At 38.4% G+C, this 24,138-nt stretch overlaps 2 protein-coding genes across 3 annotated transcripts in view; one reads left to right on the top strand and one right to left on the bottom strand.

Moving 5' to 3' along the window:
• insrb (insulin receptor b) overlaps positions 1-24,083 on the top strand; it is a 90,122-nt gene extending 66,039 nt beyond the window's left edge. The window contains exons 3-21 of the mRNA XM_007236547.4: positions 4,360-4,681; positions 5,637-5,776; positions 6,004-6,148; positions 6,405-6,619; positions 6,925-7,051; positions 7,260-7,510; positions 8,436-8,603; positions 8,828-9,026; positions 10,889-11,166; positions 11,715-11,863; positions 12,440-12,596; positions 14,075-14,168; positions 14,272-14,339; positions 14,537-14,766; positions 14,982-15,092; positions 15,336-15,495; positions 15,632-15,761; positions 16,076-16,210; positions 16,381-24,083. Coding sequence (XP_007236609.3) covers positions 4,360-4,681; positions 5,637-5,776; positions 6,004-6,148; positions 6,405-6,619; positions 6,925-7,051; positions 7,260-7,510; positions 8,436-8,603; positions 8,828-9,026; positions 10,889-11,166; positions 11,715-11,863; positions 12,440-12,596; positions 14,075-14,168; positions 14,272-14,339; positions 14,537-14,766; positions 14,982-15,092; positions 15,336-15,495; positions 15,632-15,761; positions 16,076-16,210; positions 16,381-16,726 — 3,425 coding nt within the window. The 3' untranslated portion in view covers positions 16,727-24,083. The remainder of the gene's footprint in view (positions 1-4,359; positions 4,682-5,636; positions 5,777-6,003; positions 6,149-6,404; positions 6,620-6,924; positions 7,052-7,259; positions 7,511-8,435; positions 8,604-8,827; positions 9,027-10,888; positions 11,167-11,714; positions 11,864-12,439; positions 12,597-14,074; positions 14,169-14,271; positions 14,340-14,536; positions 14,767-14,981; positions 15,093-15,335; positions 15,496-15,631; positions 15,762-16,075; positions 16,211-16,380) is intronic.
• Positions 1-24,138, bottom strand: part of LOC107197052 (dynein axonemal intermediate chain 3-like) — a 68,985-nt gene that overhangs the window by 10,947 nt on the left and 33,900 nt on the right. The gene's annotated exons all lie outside the window — the stretch shown is intronic.

Below are 24,138 nucleotides of genomic sequence, written 5' to 3'. Positions count from 1 at the left end.
GGACCCGAGAAAGTAGTGGGCCACTGAGTTCGGGTCAGACATCGGATCGGGCAGACAATCTAAACTCTTGGCAGTATACTGTATATTTATGATAATTTGAAGTAGAATTAGAACTTTATGAGAGCTTCTACAGGCAGTAGATTTTGATATAAGTGATACTACACTGCAGTGATATGAAATACTTGGCTTGATTGCTTTTGGTGCATAAACACTAATTTACCATCTTTCACTGAAGCCTCAGTCAGTGGTGTATGCTAGCTTATTTAGATGTGGCCTACTAGTAAAGTGGGCAATAGAGTGGGGTGGAGCTTGTTCTATAGACACACCCACAATAAATTACCTGTACTTTGTTTTGAAGTGCTTATAAACTGTAGATATGGGTTAAAGAGCATAGTATATACACTACAGTACAGTGTTATTGTGGATGAGATTAATGCAGAGAGAGCTCCTGCATCAGTCGATTATGTACCTGCACCAGATAATGCAAATGTTTCATCTCTCTCGCTCTCTCTCTGTGTGTGTGTGTGTGTGTGTGTGTGTGTGTGTCTCTTCCATGTGAACCACTCCCACAACCTGTCTGAGCAGGCCTAGGGTTCATTCCTCTGTCACTACACACACATGCATGCACTCTCAGACACTTTTCATGCTCTTTTACACATTTAAGCTCACTCACACACTACCTGAGGACACCTGCGCACTACATTTCCTGTTTCTGAATAACACAGTGAGAAAAACTAATAATTTAAGACAAATATTTTCATATTCGTACTCCTTGTATTATTTTTCTAAACAAGTGATTTGTCCATTATTAACCATTTTACAGTTCTGCTGCTTCAACCTGTGGAGTGTGCCCCCTACTGGTTCAGATTCCAGTTCAGCTTTTTTACATTACATTATAATGTAGTGTTCATATAAAATGTTCATCTGAGAGTAAAACACTGACCTCTGATGAAGAGCTAATAGTTGGCCTTGCTGGATAAAAAACATGTATCTGCAGTAATCAGCCATAGCATTAAAACCAGGTGAAAGGTAAATTGAATAACATTGATTATTTGGTTACAGTGGCACCAGTGAAGAAAAGATATAATAGGCAGCAAGTGAACAGTCTGTTGCTGAAGGCGATGAGTTGGAACAAGGTAAATGGCCAAACGTAAGAATGTAAGACACTTTGAGGAGGGCTGAATAGTGATGGCTAGACTACTGGGTCAGAGGTTTTGTGAGGTGTTTCCAGTATGCAGTGGTTTATACTGTTCAAACGGTCTCGAAGATAGGACCACCAAGGTAATGAATATAGTATTAAAATAATTAAATTTGCATTAAAAACATTTATTTTTTTGCCCCCTTTTTCACCATTATTAATTTCTCTTTCTCCTCTTCTCATTGAAGTGTTTTTGTCTTCTAAAGGGAGGGTGATTGTGTGGGTCTGTGGGGGTGTGTGTACGTGTGAAAGGGGGGTGGGGGGTTGAGGGGAGTGTGTCTTTGTAAGTTGGCTGTGTGTGTTATTGGGTGGAAGGGGAGCAGTGTTTTAGAGCGAAGAGCCGTTGGGCTGAAGTGTGTTTATTGTTCTCACGGCGTTGTCGATTAAAGGCCTAAAGTTCCATCATACTGAAATGAAGCTGAATTACTTAAAACAAAAAACAGTAAATTGGCTTTAAACACAACATACACATTACTAAGATGCTCTAAAGCACATCAATCAATCACAAAATGTCATAAAACAATGATAAACTAACAACACAAAATAAACAAGTCTTAAATCCTGTTTGATTTTTTTTTTTTTTTTTTTTACACTACTGATATTTAGTTTACACTACTGATATATACTGAAAATAAATATATGTGCATATAATTCTCTAACCAATCAGTAACTGTGTTTGGGAATTTCAAAAACATAGTAAAACAGCCATTTTAAAACAAATTATTTTGGTTAAAATTAAAGAAACCAGTGTATAATAGTCCTGTCATGATAATGTATGAGCAGAGGCAGAGACAAAAATATGATGACACCAAAAGTGGAGGGAAATAATGTCTGTAGAGCTATTTTATTTCTAATTCTCAGCATTCCTCTTTTCCTCGTAGTGGATATTAATGGTTGAAAAGTGTGTGTGTGTGTGTGTGTGTGTGTGAGCGAAAGAGGCTGAGAAGAAGGCAGCTCATGAATGAAGGAGGGAGGCCTGGGGGTGTGGTATGGAGGGGGGCTGGGGGTGTGTGTGGTGTTTGTAGTCTTTGTCTAACACTAATCTGAGTAGCGCTGAAGCTACATGCTAAAAACAGCCTCCTCTTGGCTGTACTCTGTTTCTCCTGAGTGTGTGTGTTGCTCAGCCGTGTGTGGCGGTGTGTGAGGGGTTAAACATGGGCGACTTTTTCTCTACTCTGGAAGAGGCCATTGAATGGCTGCCTTCCACGGACAGCAAACACATTGGCTGAGGGTGAGGGCGGATCTCTGGCTGCAGCTAAGCTCTGGGGTGGAATACTGCAGGATCAGCAGTGTGTGTGTGTGTGTGTGTGTCAGCGTGGTGCAGAATGAATGCAGTGTATATTATATGCTGTGTGTGGAGGAGCATACTGAGGAAAAAAAAAATTCCATCATAAATGCAACATTCTATTCTATGCATTAATAATAAGAAGAAAGAAATCACAATTATCCTATTTTTGTTTTTATTTAAACAACCATATATTGTTTTTAAAATAGACATTTATACAGGCAGCAGCTCAAACACATTTTTCAGATTGATATTATAAATTTAGTTATAACAACTAAGAACAATAATAAAATGTATACATATTGTTATATAAATTTTACTTTCATACAGGTGGCCACATGCATCTAATATGTTAATATATCACAACACATTTTATATTATTCTATTAAAAAATATCAAACCAGGAATGTATCTTTTTTTAAAAACAATATCAAGTTACAGCATAATAATCTCAGTAAGGGATATTACATTTATTGGCAATATATCATGTAATGTTTTCACAAAAGCATTCGATATTCTAACATTCTTAATTATTAAGATTATCATTTATTGTAAAAAATGATTATATGTGTTGCTTCTTTGTCGTATTAGTGTTTTTCCCTCCTGTATGCTTCCATTTATTTATTTATTTTTTGCCCCTCCCAATCTGCTGCTGTCTGTCCATCCAATCAGTGCAGACATCTTGAACTCACTCACCTCCACCTCTGCTGCTCCTCTATGTAACTCTCTGCCGCTCACCAACACACACACACACACACCCCTACATTCTCTCTCTTTCGCTCAGGCATTGCTCTGCCCTGCCCTGGCCCACTCTCAGCCAGAGGGTCCATGTTGTTTTGCTCCTATGGGGGCTAACCTCATGTCACATGATGGAGGGATTTTTATGACACTAATTAAGTCCAGCAGGTTTATGGCTGGTCTGTGTTCAAGCCAGAGAGCGACATACGTACGTACACACACACACACACAGACTGAAACTGACCACACTGGTCAGTAGAGAGATGAGTGCAGTGTTTTCCTTCTCAGTCTTTATCTGTAAGCATTCTGACCAACCACATTATGGATATGAAACCACATACAGGTGTATGTAAATTTGAAATAATTCTCAAATATACCGTTTTATTTTATGAAAATGAGCAAGCATTCGGTGTGGTATTTGCTTGTTTTTGGGATCTTCTGATCCGTTGGTGGCGTGCCATTCAGTTTTACACCATTGCAGTAAATTCATATTACATTATGAGCATCCTTTTAGCTAAAACATACAGAAGCATGTGGATTGAGAATGTGAAATAATACTACAGATTTTAAGTCATATTACTGGATTTAACAAAATAATATGACTGAAAGGATGTCGAGTGGTCCAGCGCAGTGGTCCCCCCCACTCATGCAGCTTTGCCATCAAGCTGCTGGCGCTCAGAGGGAGCAAAATTCGCCCTGCTCCCTCCGGGTGGGTAGATGGCGTTCTCTCCCCACATCACTCCTAGGGTGATGTCCGCAGCACAGCGTCTGTGAGCTGATGTACTGAAACCGAGCCGCTGCGCCGTCCTGTAATTTGCCGTGTAAATTGGGAAAAAATGGGAAAATTTTGAAATAAAATATTTAAAAAAATAATAATGATATGACTGATATGTAGTGTTATGCAGTTCTCAATATTATATTTTGCAATACTGTATTGATTTTTAATAAAAACTGTCTTCCGATGCAACTGATCGGATTGTATATATATCCCCTTACAGTATTGCTTTATATTGCAATATATTAAATCATAACCTCTGTATTGTGAAGTTTCTTGCAAATACACAGCACTAGTTATTAATATTAATGAATTACTAATTACTTAATACTAATCTTAATCTTCTCCTGTTTTTCTTTTCAGTCTGTCCAGCAGCATGTAAACACCGTGCCTGCACCCTCGATGATCGCTGCTGCCACGACAAGTGTCTGGGAGGCTGTTCTGAACCGGGCAATGCCAGTGCCTGCGTGGCCTGCCGAAATCTTCTTTACGGCAACATGTGCGTGGACCGCTGCCCTCCAGATCACTACATCTTTAAAGGCTGGCGCTGCGTCTCCTTTGCCTTCTGTCAGGACCTCCACAACCGGTGCAAGCAGAAGAAGGCCAGCGACTGCCACCAGTACGTCATCCACAATGGAGCTTGCATCCCAGAATGCCCCTCTGGATTCACTATCGTTGATGCAACGTAAGTATAAAAGCAGCAGATCAACTCCTTGCTCTTTCTCTAACCCTTACCCTGGTCCTAAACTCTATCTCCCAACCCTGTAGAGGAGAAGATTCACAATATAAAACAGATCAACTTTAGGAACTAAAATGTGCACTAAATACAGTGAGACCCCCCCATATTGCCAAGTGCTACTGATAAAAATTAACTAACTTTTTTTTTCTTCTTCTTTATTTATTATTTACATTTAAATTTAATATATATTGAATTTGAATAATTAATTGTAATAAATATATTCTAGTTTTTATTTGTGAGGGGGCCTGTCTTTGTTAACACACTGTGGGGTCCAGAGCTGTTTTTGAATGTGCGACTGTTTTAGAGGGGGGAGGGGGGGTGGTGTGTGTGTGTCTGTGTTCTTAACATTTTAAACCTTGATTGGATCTCTGTCTGTTCCAGGGATTCGGAAATTGACATAATTTGCTTGTTTTTCAGCTCCAGCCATCTTTGCCTGGCCTGTGGGTGACAGTCACTCATTAATAAATTCTGTTCCACAACACACAGTCCTCCCCTGCTCTTAGCTTTCCCTCCATTTCTTCTGTTGTCTTTCACAGAAGTAAAAAGGATTTTCATTTGGGGATCGTTTTTCTCTCTCCGCAGCTCGTTTTTTTTTCTCAATTTAACAAAAAGTAAAGGTCATGGCATTTTAGTTTTCCAATAGGGTTGTAAGTAAAAATTGATGTATCAAAATACTGTGATATGTTTTGCAATACTGTATGGATTTTCAAAACAATATACATTTTAAATTAATAGTATAAATATTATATTGCATAGATTTGAGGCAGATCTTTGTTGATCCTGACTGCTAGACCTATTGCATATATTGCAGTATAATTGTTGTGTTTTAATATATATTGTAACAACAGGGTTTTATCACGATTGCACCTCTGAATGAAGCTACTTTGTGTTTGTGTTTTAGGCTGAACTGCAAACCCTGTGCTGGGCTCTGTCCGAAGCTGTGTACTGGACTGCAGACCATAGACTCGGTTACTGCAGCTCAGGCTCTGCGGGGCTGCACTGTCCTAAACGGCAGCCTGGTCATCAAAATCCGTGGCGGGAGTAAGTCTTAACAAAAATGTCTTTAATAATCTTTGTTAATTACCTTCACAGCCTTTACTGATTAAATTAATCCTAATGCAGTTGTTCACTAACTCATCTGAAAATCTGAATTTTGGTTATTCGTCACAGCATAGTTAATTATATTATTATATATATCATTATATATATTATAATTCCCATTACATATCTTAAAAGAACTTACCCATAGAACTTTCTATGGTTTTCAGATAATATTGCGGCTGAGCTGGAGGCTAACCTTGGTCAGCTGGAGGAAATCACAGGCTATCTCACCATCCGCAGAGCGTACGCCCTCGTCTCCCTCTCCTTCCTTCGCAAACTCCGCCTCATCCGTGGAGAGACACAGGAAATCGGGTATGTTGGTGAAACTTTTTTTTTCAGACTAGTTTTTCTGGATACTAAATTATTATTTGTAGTAGATAATGAATAACTCACAGTGGACACTAAACAACCCATAGTGTATACTAACACTTTAATTAACAAACATTAGTAGTATCATCTAGAAATAATTATAGTAAATACTGAGCAATTTGCTTGGTATTAAACCATTTTTAGTACACAGTAAATCATTTCTTTTTTTTTTAATTGAAATGTATTTTTTCCTATTTAGAAACTACTCCTTCTATGCCCTGGACAACCAAAATCTGCGTCAGCTGTGGGACTGGTCCAAGCACAACCTGACCATCCTGCAGGGCCGCATGTTTTTCCATTATAACGCTAAACTCTGCCTCTCCGAAATCCGCAAGATGGAAGAAGTGACTGGGACCAAAGACCGGCACACTAAAAACGATATCGCCCTCCGCACCAACGGAGACCAGGCGTCCTGTAAGCCTAAGAGCAATATATCACAATTTTTAACAAAATATTTACACATTTTAACACACCTTCATAATATGCTTCCTTTTTAAAGAGCATTTTTTTTTTTACAATTTTGACATTGTTTGCTCATAAAAATGTAATAATCCAAATTTTAGAGTTTTAAACCCGATCTCTATCTGCCATATCTGAAGTGTATGGTTAATTACTAAAAAGAACTAAAGGACACAAAGGACGAATATTAAATGTTTTACTTTTTAGTATCAGGACATGTATGTATTTCAACTTATGTTGCTTCCAATTTTATATTTCAGGTGAAAACCGCCAGCTCAACTTCACCCAGATCAGAGTCTCATCCAAAAATATCATGATCAGGTGGGAACCGTTCTGGCCACCGGACTTCCGAGACCTGCTGGGATTCATGGTCCTCTATAAAGAAGCGTGAGTGTCGCAGAATGGCAGCTTAGTTTTAAAACTCAATAGGTCAAAAAAAAACATTATAAAAAGATCAATATTGGATTTGCCAGAAGAATGCATGTGGGCTGGATGAATGTGTTTACTGGTTTACATCAGCCTCCAGGTGAGATCCAGTATGGTCTTCACTTGTGGGACCACAGTGTGCAGTTCTGATAATCTCTTTTTCCTGCAGGCCGTATAAAAACGTGACTGAGTTTGATGGGCAGGATGCGTGCGGGTCTAACAGCTGGGTGATTACCGATGTAGAACCACCACCACGAGCGACTGATGGAAATAAGCCTGGAGATCCAGGCTGTGTCCTCATGCCCCTAAAGCCCTGGACGCAGTATGCCATCATGGTCAAAACTCAGCTTTCTGTCAGTGATGAGCACCAGGTGCACGGAGCCAAGAGTGAAATCATCTACGTCCTTACCAACCAGACCCGTAAGCCCAACTGTTCAGATACAGCCTGTTTTATTCTACCGAAGTTTTAGCTATAACATTTGATTGGTTAAGAGGTTCTATAATCTCGTAACAGCACTTAAGCTGTTTTCAAGTCAGTCAAGTCAAGAGGCTTTTATTGTCATTACATCTGAGTACAGGTACACAGTGTGATGAAATTACGTTCCTCCGGAACCATGGTGCAACATAGAACAACAAGCAATAGACAACATAAAGTGCAGGAGTGACGACAGTGCAACATAAAATTATAACACTAAATAACAATAAATACAATAAATACAAAAGACGAGACAATTTAAAGACAGGACAGTGCAGTACCGATACGGTATAATAAAGTGTATAGTGGGGATAAAGTGCAGAGATGTGTGACATACTGTAACATATAGAACATATATAATCACAGCAGTTACTGAGGTAGAGTTTATAGTTTTTAAGAGTGCAGCAAATAAAGTCATTTCAGCCTCTGTGTGCTGACTGGGTGTGTGTGTGGGTGAAGTTCAGTTCTTTGTGAGTGTAAAGGGGGGGGGGTACAGTTTAGTTTTGTGTAAAGGGGGGGGGGGTGTACAGTTTAGTTTTGTGCGAGTGTGTTGGGTGAGTGGTGGGTGGGGTGGGGGTTCAGTTCTGTCTCTGTGCGTTGAGAAGTCTGACTGCCTGGTGGATGAAGCTGTTGCAGAGTCTAGTAGTGGAGGCTCGGATGCGGAAGTGGGCGTGGATTTTCTTTGCGTAGGTGCGCTTTGCCTCTCTGATCCCCCAGGAGAGCTACTACGGCTACTTGATCAGAGTAGCCGTAGTGGGGGCGGGGCTCTGCTCTGTTTTAGTGTTTAGATCATCTAAACTGGTAGTGTGTGTGTAGTGTTATGCTACCTCAGTTATTTAGAAATCATCTTTTTTTTTTCCCTTTATGTAGGACCGTCAGTTCCGCTGGACCCTATCTCCTCCTCCAATTCTTCCTCTCAGATCATTCTGAAGTGGAAGCCCCCCGCTGACCCCAATGGGAACATCACACACTATCGCGTGGCTTACCAGAAACAGGAGGAGGACAGTGAGCTCTACAAGTTTGATTACTGTCAGAAAGGTAAGTTTCTTCTGCTCATGTGTTCTAATTGTGTTTGTGTGGTCAGCCAGAATATGTATTTGGACATTTAAAGTACACATTTTCCACTGTATTTAAAACAAGACAATGTGATTTGAATTTGATTAAGGTGGAAAAAGTATGTTTTAAATTCAATGCTTTTGTGGCACTATTTTTGCTTTGTATTGTTAAAAGAAATTAAGTTTTTGTGTGTGTGTGACCTGCAGGAATGAAGCTTCCATCCCGGGCACCCACACACTACACAACAGAGGAAGAGCAGAAGTGGAACCAGACTGAGGAGCAGGGTGAGACCAGCAGCTGTTGCGCTTGCCCCAAAACTGAAACAGAGCTGAAGAAAGAGGCAGAAGAGACGGAGTTTCGCAAAACCTTTGAGAACTACATCCACAATGAGGTCTTCGAACCCAAGTATGAATGCACAGCTCTACTTTTGCTTTACATTAATTTAAATTAAATTTTACAAACATACATTTTCATGAAAGAGCTGATGATTGAGGCAGTGAATCAGATTAAGATCACTGTTAGGGGGAGGCCCTAAAGCAATGAGGTGGTGTTTTAGGACAAGTTCCAGTCAGGGGGAGGTAACAGAACAAACAAGTTGGTGATTAGGTCCAATCACAGTCAGAGGGAGGTCTTAAAACAAGAAAGACGTCTCTAAGAAAAACTAAAATCATGATTAGGACCAATCACATGCAGAACAAATGAACTGGCACAGTCAGGGGGATCTTAGATCAAACAAGCAGGTGTTTATAGCACATTCTTTTCTGAATTAAGGTCTGAGAACAAATTAACAGGTGTTTTGAAGCAATCACAGGCTGGCAGAAGGTCTCAAAACAACAAACTGTTGAATAGTCAGATGGTCTGCTTGAAGTCTTTATTTATTAAATGCTGTTACTTTACTACATGATTGAGAACTTCTGATTTAATAATTCAGAGATTAATGTTTTGCAAAATAAGGTTTTAAATTAAGCCAGCGCTGTGTGCAGCTGCATTCTGCTATCTGCTGCAGTCCCCCATTGTGTTTTACAGTAGCCTGGATGAGAGGCATGGGCTTCAGATCACGGAAAACCAATCGGAGAGAGCAGGACGGTGTCTATACACCACCCGGGGAGTGGGCCTCTTAATGACTGTGTGTTCCTGGTCCTGACGTCAGCAACTGCCCTTGCTGTTCTTTGCTCATTTAGACACCGCTGGGAGCTGTCTGTGTCAGACTCCTGATAGACCAATTGAAACGCTCTGAAAAGACAAATGTTCATCTTTCAGGGCTTTTAAAAGCCTGTTTATTCTGTAGGTGGTTTCCATATGGAGGATATGCAGTGCAGAGGAGTGGAGGGTGGTGGATTAGCAGCAGCATACTCTATGTAACTGTCTACTTATAAAGTGGAGCTTCATTATAAGGTCGATAGAATTCAAAATTTGCCATTGACAGGAAGCATAAGATAGGTGTTCTAGAAGATGGCCAGTTTGTAAAGCATAATGTAGGGGTTTCAAAGACATGTCAGTCCAAAAAACACAAGGTACAGTGTGTTAGTAAAGTGGCTAGTTAGTGAAGCACAAGGTATGAATGGCCTGTGAGTGAAAACACAATTGAGGAGAGTTCAAACAAAATATCCACGCAGACATATATATTGTAGTACATATATGGTGGACATATATGGTAGTAAAGCAAAAGGCAGAGATTTCTAATAAAGTGGCCAGTTAGAGAAGCTCATGGGGTTTCTAATAATTTGCCCAGTACATGAAAGCATTGTCATTAAACTGTAGGAAGGGGTTTACAACTATGTGTTAATAATGTGGGATAGTGCTTTCTAATCTAGTTAAACAATTACATCCTTTGTGCAAACCACTGTACCTATTGATAAATGAGTGCTGAATGATCTTGTTGCAGATCAGGACTCATTAGTGCTTGACTTGAACCTCCCAGTAGACTCAATGATTCTTTTTTTAAATTCAGTAGGAGTAGTGCCATCTATTGGGAACATTTGGAACAATCACAGGGGTTGAGGGATTTTTCTGAAGTAGGTGTTGGTGCCATCTACTGGATTTAACTGTTAATAGCTGATAATAGACTAGCTGGAGGTGGGGCTGTGGTGGTTTAAAATGTCAGCAAACAGTTTTTATATAAATACCAGGCCTTATGACAGTGTCTGGCAGACAAAAAGGCTATGTTCATAAATAGTATTTGGTCTCAATTGTTTTAATACTTTTGAAATACTGTTTTATATGAGCCTGCATTGCTAATGGTCTGTCTGTATATCTGTCTGTTTTAGACCATCCCGTCGCCGCCGGTCATTGGGAATAGCTAACTCCACCCACTCCACCCTCCTGATCACACCCCCCACCTTCCCAAATGTCTCCGCCCCCACTATAGGCCCAGAGGAACAGAAGAAAAAGCAGGTCCTCATAGTTAGCTCCAAAGAGTCCATCGTCATCTCCCACCTTCATCACTTCACTAGCTACCAGATCGAGATCCAGGCCTGTAATCACCTTACCGACATTGCCTTCTGCAGCATGGCCACCTACGTCAGCGCACGCACCATGCCTGAAGGTTAGTATTCACTGACCAGCCACACAAACCACTGTATCCTACAGCCTTTATTTTATCTGAAAAAAATTGTAGTCTAACAATAACACTGTTTGCCCAGTTCAACCCCACCTATAGCACATACTCCTGAACACAATCCATCTGAACCCAACTTTTCCCTAACAAAATTTGTCTGAAACTGACTAATCTATTGATATTCCATCAAAACCGAACTGTACCTCAAAAAATCTATTGGAACCAGATTGTAACAAACAATTTCATCCACAACAGGACTGTATCCCAATTCATTTGCTTCTGGACCAGCTTGTAACACAACAACTGACTATAGGACTGTTTCTCATCCTGACTGTATCCCAAAATCATTCTCTACATTTAAATACCATCAAAACCCAACTGTAACAAAATTTCATCTAAGCCTGGCTAACGGCTAAATCCAGCGTATATATATATATATATATATATATATATATATATATATATATATATATATATATATATATATATATATATATATATATAATTTTTTTTTTTTTTTTTTTTTTTGTCTGCAGTCAAAGCTGACGATATCTTCGGAGCAGTCACTCATGAGATCCTTCCAGAAGAGCCGGAGTTTGTTTACATCCACTGGCAGGAACCGAAAGCTCCAAATGGCATGATTGTTCTGTATGAGATTAACTACCGTCGAGTTTCTGATACTGAGGTTAGTGTCAGTCAATATGCGTCACCACAAACAACATAATTTATATTTCACACTGAATAGAATAAAACTGGATGATGTATTATAATAATTAATGTTTTGCAACATGAGGTTTTATATTGAGCAAGTGCTGTGTGCGACTTCCCGCTCATAGTGGCAGCGATTAAGACTGCTGGACCACTCGGCGCCCCTAGATTTTAGTTTTAAGTCTTGACGGTAGACATATCAGGAAAAAAAAAATGTTTTGTGAAAAAATTAATCATAGTTCAGTCCACACACTGGTATTGAAATTATTTTGTCTGTCTTATTTTACAGCTCTTTAATGCATTACTATAATTATTAACCTATCAGAGCATTTTTAGGCAGCTTCCTACAGCAGCTCCTGTACACTGATTAAGATTTCAGTCTGGTTAAATCTTCTTTTTAATGAGTTTTCCAGAGAGACAAATGTGTTTTTGAGAGCTCTGTATGAGTGTTTCTGTTGCTATGGCAACTGTCTAAACCCTCTCATCTCAAATAAATGAACTGTTTTTTTAAAAAACAAATGCCAATGTTTTGTCTTTCTTTCTTTTTTCTCAGGAATTGCATCACTGTGTGTCCAGGATTAGTTATGAGAAGACCAGGGGCTGCAAACTGAGAGTTGGTCATCCTGGGAACTACAGCGTCCGAATCAGAGCTACTTCCTTGGCTGGAAATGGCTCCTGGACTGAACCCACATACTTCTTCATGCCAGACAGTAAGCTTCAGCCTAACCACCCTCACTTCCTGTCAGATGTAAACATTCATTAAAGTGAACCATCCCACAGCATCAACTTTAGAATTTAGACTCAACTGTTGTCTGACAAAAATCCATCTGAAACCAACTGGATTGTCACTAGAGATGGGACCGATCCAAAACGGTATTCCAGTCTGCAGCTTGAGCTGGACAATAAACCGGCCGTGACCTAACACAAAACACAGTTTACCTTGAACCCCAAGTAGCTTCACTCTGTGGCTGACTGAGTAAACTTTAGCTGTTTGTCTACAAAACATGTCAATTGTCTGGAGAATGGCCACACAGAAGATTTTTAAATTCAGGGTCAGCTGCATTCCGGCGTTATAAAGGTAATAAGTAACTAACTCAAGTGAACTACAGCCATAATCCACATCAAATATCAAACCACAGATCCTACCCACTCTAACCAGCACTTAGAAATCATTAAAACATTCAAATTTAGCTAGGAAATGCCGTTAGCGTCGCTGGTTAGTCGTTAGCCCTTGAATCAATCCAATACACTATGTGTCAAAATAAAAGTCTCCTGAAAATAAAGGTGCATCAAGCCATATGAAATTGGTCTCGGGTTGTGGATGATAATCCATAAAATATTGAGCTATTAGATGTTCAGTGATGTTCAGCATTTTCAGTATGCTAACTTTTTTTTTTTTTTTAGAATTGTGCTTCAAATAAAGAACTTCATGGTGGCCAGATTATTAGTTAATTATTTACAAGTCAATATTGCCTAGATGAACAGCACTAAAAAAAGTAAACCTGTAAAAATGGGGCAATGGTCAGTGTGGTTAAAAAATAAGTCTAGAGCCCTGTATTTAATATTTAACATGATTATTTTTAACATTTTATATTTAATAAAAAAATATTTTTTTGAAACTATTGTGTGTTTGTATATAAAGTATGTCAAATAAATAAATATGGAACACATTTACATTACTCTTTAAAAGGCTGTGTGGTCTGTTTCGGCCTCATTGTGTAACCTTAAACATAGTACCAAAAATAATAAACTAAAAAAAAAACCCTGTATTATTTGTATCACATTTGATTCAGATTGTCCATCTAAATTTAAGTGTAGCCCTACAAAATTCCATATGGGCTACTTGAAGCTGACTCTTAACTTAAATTCTATTACAAAATGTTATCTGATTAAATAACCCAACAAACCTGCATCTAAACTACTAAGTAAACATAATATTTGCATACAGGCATTTCTGTTTTTATTTGTGAATCACAGGGGAACTGGAGCTCCACTCAAAGTGGATTAATTACAGGTTTGTTTTCTGTAAGAGCAACATGCAATATGCAAAAATATAGTTTAAAGAGTCAAAATGGTCTTAAAAAAAGCATATTTAACTGGAAACAGGAAAAATATAGAGCAAGGGCCAATCTGATCTGTCTCATCTCTGTTTATGTGTAAAAGTGTCTAAAGCTCTTTTCTCACTCAGATTACATGAACGTGAAGATCATCATCGGCCCGGTCATTCTTCTAATCATTGTGCTCCTCATTGGAAGTGCAGCCTTTGTAGTTCTCAGGAAAAAGTATGTATCTCAATCTTTGTGTCTTACACACACACACACACACACACACACACACAGTCATTTAACACAAATACTCATGCTCTTCCACTCTTTGTCTCCTCAGGCAAACTGAAGGACCCACAGGCCCCCTAATTGCCTCCTCAAATCCGGAGTACATCAGCGCTAACGACGGTAAATATTAACAACAGAGCAGCAGCTTTACTAGAGCTGACCTTTCTAGTCCTGTTAAAGTGTTGGCTAGAGAAAACTGTAATTAATTTTCATTCTCTAAATAGTATTCATTTATTTTTGTTTTAATAATATGATTACAGTAGTACAAAAATGTATTCTTAAGTGATCTAAATCCATATTTGTGTGTGTTCTTGCAGTGTATGTTCCTGATGACTGGGAGGTGGCACGTGAGAAGATTACAGTTCTGCGGGAGCTGGGACAGGGCTCGTTTGGGATGGTGTATGAGGGTATTGCGAAAGACATTGTAAAGGGTGAGCCAGAAACACGAGTGGCTGTGAAGACAGTGAATGAATCTGCGAGTCTGAGGGAGCGCATAGAGTTCCTTAATGAAGCTTCAGTCATGAAGGCTTTCAGCTGTCATCATGTGGTGAGTATCAGTTTATATAAATGACAAAGCACAAGATTGTCAGACAGAACTGAGCTTATGCACATGCTATAGCAATGCAAATATTTTATTATTCCAAAATAATGCTGGAACAAAATATTGAGATATGATTTTGAAGAGATGTTTTTTGTTTGCATCAAATATCAATAGTTTTATTGAAACATAAGCATTTTAAACTGATGTGTGTGTTTTTGTAGGTGCGTCTGCTGGGTGTGGTGTCAAAGGGGCAGCCTACACTGGTTGTGATGGAGCTAATGACACATGGTGATCTAAAGAGCTACCTGCGCTCACTTAGACCTGATGCTGAGGTAAAACACACATACACACTTCGATACTTGGGAAATGTGTGCAACTAAATACTACAAAACAACAAAGTATATTGTGATTCAATTAAATGATCGATATGCTTTAAATAATTACTTTGTCTATTAATTCTCATGCATCATATTTGACTATACTTTTTTAGTAAGCCTCTACCACACATGGCATCTTCACTCCCATCCCATTGTATTCCTGACCTTTTTTTTTTTTGCTGGTTCCTCATGGTGCAGAATAACCCTGGCCGTCCACCTCCCACACTGAAGGAGATGATCCAGATGGCAGCTGAGATCGCTGATGGTATGGCCTACCTCAACGCAAAGAAGTTTGTGCACAGAGACCTTGCTGCTAGAAACTGCATGGTGGCTGAGGACTTCACTGTAAAAATTGGAGGTAAAATAAAATCTAAATACAAAATAGACTTGTACAAAATACAAATTCGATTTACTGACCTTGATCCTCAAAGGAGGGCTACTGTCCTACTTCAGGCTGGTATTGAAGTGTCAGTTTATTCACTCTTGTTTTTTAGATTTTGGCATGACGCGAGATATTTACGAGACAGATTATTATCGGAAAGGAGGAAAGGGCTTGTTACCAGTCCGGTGGATGGCCCCGGAGTCTTTGAAAGACGGGGTTTTTACAGCACACTCAGACTGCTGGTGGGTTTTCAGCTTACTCTTTCACTCTTGCTTTTCACAACACAGGATATGAGTTCCTCCACACAACACAAACACCAATAATCATACTCTCAGCACCTATACACAGGACAACCTGCAGATTCCTCACGCTTTCCACATCACACTTCAAAACAGAAATTGTATGCATTGTATTAAACCAACTGTCCAAAGTTGTATATTATTGACTTTGATTGATTGGATGTTTCTGGATGTTTTGATTGGATGACTTACCCCATCTCCAAATACCTAATTGTTTCTCCCTCCCCCACCACACATCTTGTGTGTGTGTCTTGCAGGTCTTTCGGTGTGGTTCTGTGGGAGATCAGTACATTAGCAGAGCAGCCTTATCAGGGACTGTCCAATGAGCAGGTGCTGAAATTTGTCATGGATGGAGGATATCTGGACCGGCCAGAGAGCTGCGCAGAGAGAATGTAAGATTACATTATATAGGTGTGCTAAATGCAGTCAAAATCTTATTGCAGAAGAGCAAAGGCTTCCAAAATATAGCAACGGGGGGGAATTAAGCATATACAAACTTTTATCCATGCAGTGTATCTTCTGCCAGGCTTCTGTATAACCTTTATCTCTCTCTATCTCTCAGAAATAACCTAATGCAGATGTGCTGGCAGTACAACCCGAAGATGCGGCCTACCTTCAACGAAATCATCGAGATGCTGAAGGACGACCTGCATCCATCCTTCCAGGAGGTCTCATTCTTCTACAGTGAGGAGAACAAGCCTCCAGAGAGCGAGGAGTTCGACATGGACTTCGAGAACATGGAAAGCATCCCCCTGGACCCCTCATCCTACTCGCAAAGAGAGGAAGGCTTTAGCCGGGACAGCGGGGGGCTCCGGGGGAGTTACGAGGAACATGTGCCGTACACACACATGAACGGGGGGAAGAAAAACGGCAGAATCCTTTCTTTACCCAGATCTAGCCCATCCTAACAGTTCCTCCCGCTTCGGCTTTCTTTATTGTTTTTTTTTTTCTTTTTTCAAGTTGTTTTAATTGTGCGGTTTTTTTGCAGAGGCCCTTAAAACACAGATCTCAGGTCTATTTTTATTTTTTTGGACTTCCTTCCTGCTGCCGTGACATGGTGATACCTGGATGTAGACTTTTTAATTGTCATCCAAATCGCCATTTGCTTTGTCTCCTTTCATTTAATTTCTCTTTTGCCAAGTTTTCCTGGTGGATGGAGAAGAAAAACTGTGAATATGAACCTCTAATAACCAGAGAAGCTGCTTCAGCTAAACCTTCTCAGAGTCTCTCCCTCCCCAACCTTGTGCTCTTTCCTCATCTGCTTATTTTTTTAAAATACAAATTATTTTCAGATAGTGGCCTTTTTTATCAGTGACCTACAAACAAACCACAGTGCAAAGCGTCTCCACGCTTGGATCCGCTGCCACTTCTTAGCCGCAACTGCCGCATTGTTGCAGAGGGACGGCACAAACACTCTTAGAACAAAACGTTGTCTTTATCATGGAGGAACCTCATTGTCTTTGTCCTGGAGCGTTTTGGATTCACGCTGACTTGTCTGGTGTTTGGTTGAATAAGTTTTAATTTATTGGCTTCATTTGTATTTTTCCTGTCTATCAGTTTTTTCTGTATCCTTTTTTTTGTATAACTGAAGGATATTTAAACAGTTACGGATTGGACAAAGGTGTTCCTCAGACTGACCAAAAGCTGCTGCTTTGATATATAGTTGGGTATATAAATATATATAGAATATTGATGGGTGTCAATATTTTATATATAATACACAAATATGAATTTTTGTACATAGTACATTTTTCTTTGTCTTCATCGGATATCATGTTTTCTTTTAGTGTTTATTTTACTCTTAAAATTCACTTACTGAACAGAATCACTGCTCGATACTAACAGACACACAATACCTTTAATTATAAAGTCCAACATGTAAGGGTTGATTTTTTTGGGCGTTTTAGCAGGAGAGAGAATAAAGAGCTCAAGTTCTTTAACAAAACAATACTTTCTGCTAAATATCATTGATAGATATCGTGACCTGTTTAAGTACATTTTTACTAGTTATGTTGGTTTGTTTACTTGTAGGTGGTTTAGAAAAGGAAATCTGGAGGGGTTCAGTAGCTCCTGAGTGATATGTTGAGTGTTAGAAAGAAATGGAAATAATAGTGTGGCTTTTTAAAGATTTATGAACAAGTCACATAACAACTGGCCTTTTCTGTACTTTTATTGACTGCATTTCTTTGTGCTTGGGTTGGATCTGCTAAAATTTACATTGTCTGTACAAACTGGGGCAGCTAATTGCTAGCAAGCATCAAACTTGTGTTGTAACTAGGGATGGGATGGTTTGCATTATGCTAATGATTATTACTACTGTTTATGCCAAGTCTGTGTCTAATTAGACTAAAATTAAATATGGGAAAAAAGTGAAGTATTTACATGTAAACATGCTGAAATATTATACAATACAGTTCTAAGTAAAAGTTTAACTAAAGTATTTGAATAACATAATGCCCCTGACTAGTACTTAACCCTGTTAAAACATAGGTAAATACTGTAGCTAAATTTTACCACTGTTTATTAGGAATATCTTCCCATCCCTTGTTGTGACATCTCTTAAGATGGTGCGAGTAAATGTAGGGGCTGGATGTTAATCGGCTAAGCAACATCATAACTCATTACACCTAAAACCCAAACATCCCCCTGAGCCTTCCCCAGATTTCTCAACCAAACCTCACAGCAGGGCGTCACACCACAAGTCACGATAATGACTCTGATCATCACGTAATCTGTGTAAAGTTTCAGTTTGAACAAATTAGACAGATAAGCTGTCTATTTAAGGGAAGTGTGGTGGACCTGACATCACTCTAGTGTCCACATGACAGCATTTGGGTTGCCAGAACAAACGTTTCATAATTATCTTTACAGCCCTACTACATGCTCAGTTGCTTTAGCCCCTATTAATGTGCCTTTTTTGTCAGTCTGAGTCTAAAAGGCTAAATAAAGTGTGTTATCTGTTGTGTAGTAGGGTTTAGGCGACATTGACTAGATGTGTTTGTGCTGGTGGATGTGTTTATTTGGACAGGGAAAGAGTATGTTAAGCCTAGATGAATACTTTGAAACATAGGTTAGCCAAAAATACTAACATGGCTAATATAAGGGGGTCAGTTGAGCCCTATTATTGGTGGTTTAAATAGAAAATGCCAAATAGCCCCATATTTAGTGAAACTATGCCCAAATAAGTATAACATTATTTATTTAAAGTAAAAACAGAAATAGCAATATTAAAAGCATTTCCTCAATGTAGACTAAAGGTAATTACTACTAGCTCCTGACTACAATATGTCTTAAACACCAGCTGGTCTTGAGCTGGACCTTTTAGCAAGTATGCAAAGTTGAGCCTCTAAGATTAGATCCTTCATTAACTTCAGGCTAAAGTAATAATTTGAATCATATATCAAATCATTTTCCTGTCAGAAATAGGGCTGCAATGATTACTCAACATAATTGTCAATGCTGACTATACAAATTAGTTTTCAATGTCATTGTTGATGTGCCATTAATGTGTAAAGGATTGTAGTGTTGTAGAGAAATGCGCACACACACACACACACACGTACACACAACTTGCTCTCCATGTCTCCAAAAGTGTAAACAAGACAACACCCAGCTCATTATACATTTAAACATATTCTCAGCATTTAAGTCCCATAGTGCCTTCTGTTGTCTTTGGAGCGATGTAGAGACAGCAGGCTGCAGCCAGGGATGCTAGGACTAGTATAAAAAAAATCTGCTCATCAGAAGCTTAAACTAGCCCAAAGTCTAAGGTTGCCACAGCTGTTAACAACACAGTCCATTTTTATTTTGAAATGTTTCCAATCAAGACTATTTGTTTGCCACAATAAACATAACCAAATCTAGGACTATAAAACAAGGAAAGGCAGGAAAACCACAAACCTCACAACGCTGGTTACAGAGTCAATTCAAGTGCGCAATATAGGAAACAAATATTAATACTTAAAGAAGTGAATATTAATAAATAAACAAATAAAAAATAATAAACTTAATGGCAATATACATGAATTCCCTTTTCCCTTCAAAACATATAGAAATTAGCATGTCATGCTAATCAGAGCATAAGTATTGTTTGCTTTCCTGCTCCAGCTTTACTAACTTCCAGGTAATGTAAGAGCACAGTATTCTGTACACCATTTCTGAATAGACTGTGGATATTACAGAAATACTCAACATTTGTTGTATTATACTACTACTGTTTATTTTTAGCCATGTTTGCACTTTTGGCTAACCCAGTATTAGTATTAATCGAGAATTTACCATACAGGTGTGGACTGATGCCTTTTAAACTGATTTTCTGACTGGAGTAAAACAGCTGGAGTAAAACAGCTGGAGTAAATCTTAAGTGACTATTTCAACGTTATTTCCCCAAAGTGGCCACATTTAGGTATGAAATCACTTATATTGAAACAAGAAGAAATGGTTATTACCAACTTTCTCATATGATTCAAAGAGAGCATATCATTGAGAAAGAGATAATTTATTTATTTTAATTTAACATTTACCAATGTATAAAGCCCTACTAGCTTTTATTACAATTTTAAGGCGGGTAAATTAGTTTTTTAATTAGTATTTTATTATTTTTTCCTTCTACAGCGCGAGATGCAGGTTGAAAGAACAGTTGGTGTAGTAATGATGATTAGGTGTTTTTGTACGTTTGGACACAGTCTACCTCAGTATTTTTTCAGAGTATAGTACAGCCAAGTGCGTCTCTCTCCAACGCCCATTTAATTTTATTTTTTCACAATTGCCATTCAGGCCAGGTCAGCCCTGATTATAGTTTAAGATTCCAAAATCAACGTCTTACATTGAATGCCTTTTCCTCAATGGCCAATCTGTTTAGTTGACATAATTTATTTATTTATTAATTGTTTTCCTCATATATAGACAAATATAAATTTGTATTAAACCCCAAAGATTTGACTGATCCCTAAACAGTTTTTACACCTTCACCCTCACTGTCAGTTGCCCTGAGCCCTGGTGTATATATGTGTATTTGCAGGCTGGAGTTTTTAGTTGGCCTTGTATTTTCACTGTTTGTAATTAATTCAGCTTAATGCTGTGGTGATTTCTTTGGTATTTGAGACCCTGTGTACCCTACTATTCTTCAGTTGGAATGGGGGTAGGGGGGGGGTTCCTGTCTAAATCACAAAATTGTATAGAAAAGAGAAATGAAAAACGGTGAGGTTAAGATATCCAAATTGCTAAGTTTTAAGAACCTGAGCTGCATAAAACTTGTTAATATGCAAATACATAGTTCAGAGTATATATAATATACGTTTATACAATCATACAATTACGTGACCCTATTTATTTATTTACTGAATTAAAGAAACACCACCCTCCCCCCCCCCCCCCCTCTCTGCAATTTGTCCCAGTAGGGAGCAAGGCCCTCAGTTGGAATACCTATGCCTTCCAGTATGTATAAGCTCACTGTAATGGCTTTATAGTGATTGGTTTGTCCAGGATTCATGACCTTTGTCCAGTAGTTTGTTTTGTCCTGCAGAATGAAATCTCCATCATACCCTGTTTATGTCCAATCAGAAACTGAGCTTTTGTATGCTCTAAATGTGATTGTGCTGATCTTGTGTTTTCCATCCATTTGTTTTCTGTCAGTGTAACTCTTTTTTTTTTACTGTGAAATGTGAGAAATATCACATCAATGGGCTTGGGGGGGAAACGGACAGTACTGGCCTGCCTCCTCTTTCTGCATGAGTTAACTTAAATGAGCTCTTCTAGGAAAATCCTGTGTGCCAAAAAAAGAATTTCAAATGTCATTCAATTTAATTTTTTTTTTTGTAATGAAAATTTCGGATTGCAGAATTCTCAGGGAGGCGCAAGCTCGGGTGGGCGGGGGAGGGAGAGGGATGGCCTGTTTGCTCTCTTTGCCTCTTGACCATGCTGGAGATCATGTAGCGCTCCCTCTGGTGGACAGTCACTGTAAGCATGCAGCCGGATGGATAATGTAGCTTAGGGCCCAGAGCCGCAGTGCCTTGGACAAACTCAAGCATCCTTGAAACCAAACCCAGCCATCAGACTCCCTGGACCGAACTTCCGGAGTGTTAAACACATCTTAAACACCTTTTCATGTTTTTTGTTTTGTTTTTCAGCATAGTCTGAGTAAAAGGCGAACTTTGGGTTAAAACGTTTTTCTGCTTGGCTCAATATTACTGTATTGATATGTGAATTAAATTCTTTTCAGTTTTATTTTGAAAGCTCAACTTTTCTCTGCTTGAAATTGCTGCGGCTTGCTGTGTACATCCGAAGAATCGTCCCAGCAAATATCATTTTAACAGAAAATAAGTGGCTTCTTTATGCAGCTCCCATTTGATTCACTCAAAAAGATTATTTTTGTCTAAATAAAATGAGTGTATAATTTTTACCTTTTTTATAAATATTAATTATAGAAACATTAATAAATGAGTAGTCTCATACTGTAAATAGCAGCATGTCCCCTACGAACAGAAAAACACTGAATTTTTGGTATGTTTGACAAAAAAAGGAAAAAAGACATTTAAAAAAAAAAATCTGCGGTTGGACAGAGCAAGCTGGAAGCTCATTGTGGGCCGAGGACAAGACATTGTATGTATTTTATTGTTTAAAAAAGTATTACACTTAGAGATGTTCATTTCTATTTTTTTAGTCAACAAACGGAGGGCAAATTCAAAAAAGTACTTTTCTGACTGTAAACTTTTGCTATTCTTGTACATTGAAATGAAATTTGCATTAATAGTGTATATAACTTTTTGTTTTTGAAGTTGATAAGTGTGTTGTCCCACGGTCGTAGAATATGTTTATTGCGATAATGAGAGAAGTGTTTGGCCCCTAAATTTCTCATTTTCTTGTACAGTCACTCGATGTTTAATGATTTTACCAGGCTTTATATCACAAATTCCCAAACTTTTGTATACTTACTTGGTTTGATACATTTGGCAAATACCCAAAACTAACTGTTTATTTGCAGTTTGGAAAACTGGAAAAGACCACTGCAGTTTCCTTTAGGGAGTAACTGCTATTGGAATAAGCTATACAGTTAAAATCTTCAGATTTGAATATTCTTTATCTGAAACAGTAGAAACCATGCAAGTTACAGGTTGCATGTTGCCTTTTATTTGTGTGTTGTTGTGTCTTGATCTAAGGCAAAAAATCAGAATTACTCCCTGACCCCTGTCCCTTTCTTAGTCAGGCTGAGTTTTGCTGTAATGATGGCGTCTGTTAGTGTAAATTGTGTAAAAATGTTTCTTTAAATGTGCCGATCAGGTTGAAAGACATTAAATGTACAAATATATTACACCAACACAATCAGGCTCTCCAGGCTCTGCCCACAAATGCATTCTTTTAGTGCTACTGTTGCTAGACTGGACAAGGTGTACAGAGGGCTGTTAAAGCTTCAACTCAAATTCAACTCAAAAGAACAGCTGTTCTACATTCAAAGGATCAGAACTATTGTTTAGAATTTATGTGTTTTAATTCACCCTAACTCAATAACGATAGCACACAAGTTATTTTTTAAATATATATTTTTTTCCATTTTTTCTCTGAAGAATAGTTATTAAATTCCAATATTAAAAGGCTCCTATATTTATATTATTTATAAGTATATCTAGAGGACATAACTTCAGGACATATGTGTACATATTTAAATAAATCCTACAAATTGAGTTAGTTTAGCTGTAAGTTAGTTAGTCTGTTACCTTGAATTTACTGACCGCTCACCATTTTACCGTTACTCCATTAAATTAAACATGAGATAACAGTGATCAATAATGTTGAGATATAGATTAAAATTTACACAGAGAAATATTTCAGTCTGCTAACCTTTGAATTTAAACATGTTCACCTTCATTAAATCTAGAAAACTGTATATGAAGTTAGCTAGCTGACACAAAGTGTCTAACTAAATAAGATGTGATCCCTGTGTGGGGTGTGCTTTAGCCTTTAGGATACAGTTTGCAGTGTACAGTGCTAATTCTGACTAGGCTGAAGGGAGTTTGTAACAACATAAAAACAATAGCTACTATCATTACACACAAAAAATTAACACTAAGTTTAGGAACTGAACTGAACAGAAACAAAGCATTTTGGAAGCATTGTGTGTGAAGCGAGCAACCATGGCAATATAAAAGTGTGTGTGTATCTGTGGGTGAAGCATGTACTTGTGGTTTACCTGTGTTGGGCAGCAAGTGTGTTAGTGTAATATATTTTATTAACACAATCGTTTGAATAAAATTTTCACAGATCATTTTCTATCACTCTTCCAGTGGTTATTTTGGTCCTCAATCTGCTGCTTTTTTCATTTTTG

This window comes from Astyanax mexicanus, chromosome 16, assembly GCF_023375975.1.
Source record: "Astyanax mexicanus isolate ESR-SI-001 chromosome 16, AstMex3_surface, whole genome shotgun sequence".
In the NCBI taxonomy this organism is placed as follows: Eukaryota; Metazoa; Chordata; class Actinopteri; order Characiformes; family Acestrorhamphidae; genus Astyanax; species Astyanax mexicanus.
The sequence above is the reverse complement of the archived record's forward strand: the minus strand, read 5'-3'. Positions and strand labels throughout refer to the sequence as shown.